Below are 6,000 nucleotides of genomic sequence, written 5' to 3'. Positions count from 1 at the left end.
GTACACGGGCGGTGCTACTAACTTAGTGTAGTATAGCCCTGTGTCAAACGAAGGAAGCCTTTCGATAACATGTTTACCACCTGCATCCCGCTTTGTGATGAGTAGGCACTCCTTGCCGTTTTCATCATCGGTCTCAGCATGAAAACCCTTAGCGCGGATGTCTCTAAAGCTCAAAAGAGTACGAGTCGACTCCGGGTACAACAACGCATCATTAATGATTAAAGTTGTTCCCATGGGGAGTATAATAGTGGCTCGTCCGGAGCCAACTATGTGACAACCGCAGCCGGCGATTGTCGTAATACTTCCCGGAGATTTTTTAATGGACTCAAAGTACTTAGTTTCTCGTAAAATGGTATGAGTGGTGGCGCTATCGGCAAGGCACATTCCTCCATTCGGGCGCCACACGCGTTCTAAAATATGACATCTAATTAATGTAATGAGGAAGAAAATACATTAAAAATAAATGCACACATCTCAGAACATAACATGCTATCATGTATAAATAATGGAATAAATGAATAAATGTCATTCAATCGCCAAAGTAAAGAATAAGTTTATGCTCTCATAGAGCTTACAACCAAATTGAATTTATTCAATTTTATTGTATCAAATCACGGAATCATGATAACCAAAGAGGTATGCTAAGTGGACTCGGTGAAGAAGCCATTCACTTCCGCCGCAATCTCCATACTAGTGAGCTGATTCTCCTTAGAAATCATCTTGGAGGCAGCATCAATGTCTAGTGGCGGCGCCGCCGAGGCGACCATGTGGTCAACCTCCATGGCGACGTGGGCGTCGGTAGGGACCGCCAAAGCTGCCGCGATGGGCACCACTGGGGTCGCCTCTATGGGCGCAGCAGGGGGAGTAGCGATCATCACGGGTGCCGCCATGGGCGCCGGTGGTGCTCCCTCCTAAACCAAGGCGAGGTGCGTCTCACGCACCTTCCGAGCCTTATATGCATCAACGACCTCCTGTGGTGCGCGGCACTGGCGGGAGAAATGCTCCACCGAGCCACAACGGAAGCAGTCATGAGGCCTTTGCCCTCCCTTGCCCGGCTTGTTCTGCTTAGCCGGGGCGGGGGGGGGGGGGGTGATGGCCCTTCTTCTTGCCCTTCCGGCCCCTCTTCTTCTGTTGAGGCTTGCGGACTTTGAGAGCGTTCACCTCCTGGCGAGAACTCCCCCCAAGTGGTTGCGCGACAAAGTTCTTTTTGAGAACCTCGTCCTGCGCCTCCGCCACCTGGAGGACGTCAATCAACTCTGAATACCTCCTGTAGTTCCCCTGGCGGTAGTTCCGTGAGGACTGGACCGCGTCGGGGTGGAAAGTGGATAGGGTTTTCTCAATCTTCTGGGAGTCAGTAATCTCAGTACCACACAACCGAAGAGTCGTACAAATCCGGTGCAGAGCCGAATTATACTCCCCAACCATCTTGAAGTCCGCAAACCTCAGACGGATCCACTCTGCATCTGCACGTGGCTTCACAGTGTACTTCAGCCGCTCAAACCGCTGCTTAAGAGCGGTCCAAAGGCCAGAAGCACTGCGCTCAGCCATATACTCATCTTTCAGAGTAGGTGACAGGTGATGACGGAGAAAGTGCAGAGCCTGCGCATCCTCAGTTTCGAACTTGGGATCAGTGACGGCCAGCTGGGCCCCCTTACCGATCGCCCTCAGGAGGGTTTTGCCCTGGAGAAAGATCTCGCAGTCCGAGGACTATGACAGGTAGTTTAGCCCTGTCTGGGCCAACTCAGGAAACTCCTTGTTGACAATTCCGGCCATCTGCGATTTATGCAAAAATCATGAGATTACAGCAGGTAATCTTTTGCACAAAGCGATGTTGATAAACTTATTCAATAAAATGACGTTCCAATATTTAAAACATGCTATTATATGACTTACTAAATGATTAAGGGTGCTAAACAATTAATCTACAGCAGTAAAATCATACTATAATATCATGTTACAAAAGATAGCATGTTAAGCGCATCTAGTATGTGAAAATTAGCCCAAAAATTGAATTCCCGAGGCATTTTTAAGCCCAAATACGTGTTTTCAGTGAAAACAGACAGTTCCAGGGGCTTCTACGCGAAATATTACAGCAGGAATAAAACTTGCGTAAACTCTGGAAACTACGGGGGCTAAACCGCAAAAATCCCGCGCTGCAGCTGGCGCCCTCTTGTTTTTTTTATGGAGGAATCCCACGGCCGCGGCCCATCCGGCGGCTTCGGTCCATCCAGGCCCAGCAGAAAAACGCGCCGGGCCGGCCCAGGGCGTTGCACTGCCCACCAGGGGGCGACGCTAGGGTTGCCCTAGCGCCCGAGCAACGCCGTGGCGGCGGCAGCCGAGCCGGCCAGCGGGGCGCGACGGACCGGGGGGGGAGGGCGGCGGACGGGGGGGGGGAGGTGCGATGGCCGGTGGTCAACGGCGCGGCGGCGGGCCACAACGCGAGGCCACAGCGCGAGGGCACGGCGCGCGGTGACCGCGACCAGACCAGCGCGCGCGAGGCGGCGGCAGACCACGGCGCGCGGCGACCACCTGGCCGCGGCCAGCAGGGCAGGACGCGACGCGGCTACGGCGCGGCCAGCGCGTTGTGCGGCCACGGCTCGCGGCAGCGGCGGCGGCTGCCAGGCCGGCCAGCGGGGCTCGGCGACGAGCCGGCCAGCGGGACGGCTGCGGCGGCGGTGTCAGCAGGACGCGACGTGGCGCGTGCGACCAGCAGGGTCGCGGCCAGGGCGACGTCATCCGGACGCCGGCCTCGGGATGCGATCTTCGTCGCGTTCATCCGGAAGAACGACGGCGCATGACACATCTTAGTCCAAGAACATCGACATTGGTCGGCGACGTGTTCGTCTGCTCGGTTCTTGGGAGGAAAATCCGCACCATAGGTAGATCAAATCCGAAAAATAATCTAATCGCAAAAACGGAATCGTAGTAACGAGAGGAATCCATTTTTGCAAAAGTGGGGATCGAATCTTATACCTCTGCGGGATCGACGAAAGCCTGCGTGATGCAGGCTTGACGGAGAGTTGATGGAGCGAAGCGTGCTGATAACGTGTTCCGCAACTCCGCCGGCGAGTCCGGTCCGAGGTTGCGGAGCGAGTGCGAGCGTCGTAGACGAAGTAGTCGAACACGCGAAAGTAAATGACACAGAGAGATATGAAGGAGACCGGCTTTATAAATCAATGATCAGGGATTACAATGATGACTTCTCGTTACTTTATATAAGGGGTAGGGGGTCAAAGGATAAGTACCCACTTGACGTAAAGTGGGGGAAACGGAAGGGGCTAGCCCGTGCGTAGCGATACGCACGAGGCCGCCGCCACCCTCGATGGCCCCGGTTTCCCAACAGAAAGGAGTCCAAGCCCCCGCGCGCGTGTTCCGCGTGGGCGAGATCCCATGCACGGCACGGTTGATTTACTTACGTGGGCGTACGCGTACGTACCCGGCCGCGCGCCCCTACTGTCCGCGTACTGATCAGCGGGCTCGCATGTGCGGGTTGCCTCCGCCGTAGTACAGTACGTACGGCCGGGGCCGCGGGTGCACCCGGAAGCTTCCGGAAACCGCAGCAAAGAAGAGAAGAGGGTCCGTATGTGCAGGTCGCGCCGATGCTGCGCGGAATCGGCCAAAAAGCATCTACCGTCGTTACCGCGGGGCCGGGTTGGTGACTCCACTCCGATCATCTTTCTTCGCCGCCGAGCGAAACACGGCTCCATGACCGCAGCGTCTCTGCCTTTTTCTCTCCACAAAAAGGAATGCCGCAGCTAGCAACTCCTACTCTCTCCGTTCTAAAATAAATGACCCAATTTTGTACTAACTTTGCTGCGACTGACTAAGCGAGCCCGCCCAAATACTAGTAAGTAGTTCGGTGCGGTCGAGCCATCCATCATTGCGCTGCGCGAGACAACCTGCGTGCGTGTTCGCCGCCGCTCACTAGCAACTCCTACTCTCTCCGTTCTAAAATAGATGACTCAATTTTGTACTAACTTTGCTGCGACTGACTGAGCGAGCCCGCCCAAATACTAGTAAGTAGTTCGGTGCGGTCGAGCCATCCATCATTGCGCTGCGCGAGACAACCTGCGTGCGTGCTTGCCGCCGCTCACTATACTTTAGTCAGCGCTACGTCCAAACAAATCCATTTCACGCACGCCTACTCCTGCCTGCCTATAATGAGCTAGCTTTGGGGGTGCAAGAAGCCAAGTAGCTTCCCACCTCCAGCTAGGGAAGCTAGGCATGTTTTTTTGGTGAGTACTGTTCTTGCATCGTCGGCGTATATAGGATATTAATTTGGTTATCCATGTCTTCTTTGTGTTTCTTGCGGTGAATTAGGTTGTCCATGTACTAAAACAAGCAAGATTGGCTTATTATTACAAGGAAAGGATCGTCCAAAGAGATCAGGTGAATTGATGTGTGTGATTGGACGGAAATCCTTGTGTCTTGGCTCTGCCTAGCGGATATATATGTTTGGGCTTTTAGTTCTTGGATGGGCGGTGCTCCAAGTTCGTGTATCGGGATGGATTAGGTAGAGCTTCACGCGTAGATTTTTGCCGGTTCTTCAGAGCAGCGAGATTAGGGTTTCTCGTCATGCACAACAACGAGATTTGATGTCAGTTTCGTCGGATTGATTCAAAGGTTCTGTTGGGAATATTACTACTAGGTGTAAACCGGCCAAGGAAGCCGGGTTATCACCATAATGGATTGTTTATACTTAAAAATCCATGAAGACAAGGAATAAAGCGGTTTACTACAGAGACTCGAAGGCCCAAGGCCCAAAGGTAGATTAGGGCCCGTAGCTATAAACCGCCGTGTAGTACATGAATTGTATTGTAAGATATGACAAAGTAGAGACCGAGCCGGTATGTGTATAAACCGGCATCGGGACTCTGTAAGCCGGCGGGCGTCGACCTGTCTATATAAAGGCATGACCCGGCGGCGGTTCAAGGACAGACAACAACTTGAGACCCACGCAAAGCGTATTCGCTCCCTGGTCATTGAAACCCCAGCAATTCTATCACAACTAGACGTAGGCTTTTACCTTCATCGTAAGTGGCCGAACTAGTATAAAACTCTCGCGTCCCTTGTCCGGTTTAACCCCTTTAAGCTAACCCGTTGCGATGGCTCCACGACTAAGTCCTTTCGCTAGTACATCTGCCGTGACAATTCCACGACAGTTGGCGCCCACCGTGGGGCTATCGCGCGATGGTTTCGAGTTCTTGAAGGGCAATTTTGAAGGGCTCAAGGGATACGCCGTGGGCCGGATGACCAAGAGTCGTCCCGGCAAGCTCTACATCGACGACGCAGACTGGGGCCCCGAGTCCGGCTCAATCGAGTACGGGTACCGGGTCCCCTTTGGAGGAATTCATGTCTTCATCGGCAAGATCGGCGAACCGGGCCCTGAGCCGGACATCTGCACCGACCTCATCGAGACAGCTCAGCGTGCAAGCCCTGCCCGGGTTCAGCCCGCCGTGAAGCGTGCGTTCGTAGGATTCATCAATGGTGCGGAACCTAAACCGGCGTCCGATGGCGAGACCATCGTCTACTCAGATGGCGAGTCGTCCACCGGGGAGACCGAGTCACTGTACCAACTTCAAGATGGCCAGTTTGGGGGCTATTCCGATGGCGACAGTATTCCGGACCCCTTTGAACCGGCGAACCGGTGCGATCTTCATGGCTGGAACTCAGCCCACGTTGCAATCTTCAACCGCGGCAGCCATAATTTCCGGATCGGCAGCTGGGGCGGGAGGCCCCACGCGCCGACCTGCCCAAATCTTGTCCGATTTATTGGACGCCTGGACGACCTTACTGACCACACGTGTTACCGCTGACACCCAAGATCAGCATAATGCAGAGGTGGCTAAGCTGCAGGATCAGATAACTCAAGCTAAGGAGGACCTAGCGGCTGAAGAAACCAGGATGGTTGAGGAGCGGGCCGCTCTAGAGGCACAAGCACAGCGGATTCAGGCGGAAAATTACCGACTCCTGTTGGATCAGAACGCTTCAAACGACGTG

At 54.1% G+C, this 6,000-nt stretch overlaps 1 protein-coding gene across 1 annotated transcript; it reads right to left on the bottom strand.

Moving 5' to 3' along the window:
* Nucleotides 1-1,065: 1,065 nt before the first annotated feature.
* LOC109763672 (uncharacterized) lies at nt 1,066-1,548 on the bottom strand. Its single transcript, XM_020322533.2, has one exon. The coding sequence runs from the start codon at nt 1,546-1,548 to the stop codon at nt 1,066-1,068; it is 483 nt and encodes a 160-aa protein (XP_020178122.2).
* Between the last annotated feature and the right edge of the window lie 4,452 nt (nt 1,549-6,000).

Source organism: Aegilops tauschii, chromosome 1 (genome assembly GCF_002575655.3).
Source record: "Aegilops tauschii subsp. strangulata cultivar AL8/78 chromosome 1, Aet v6.0, whole genome shotgun sequence".
NCBI classification, from domain to species: Eukaryota; Viridiplantae; Streptophyta; class Magnoliopsida; order Poales; family Poaceae; genus Aegilops; species Aegilops tauschii.
The sequence above is the reverse complement of the archived record's forward strand: the minus strand, read 5'-3'. Positions and strand labels throughout refer to the sequence as shown.

Excerpts from the sequence above, each read along its gene's own strand:
- LOC109763672 (XM_020322533.2), bottom strand. The coding sequence starts at position 1,548 with ATGGCTGAGCGCAGTGCTTCTGGCCTTTGGACCGCTCTTAAGCAGCGG.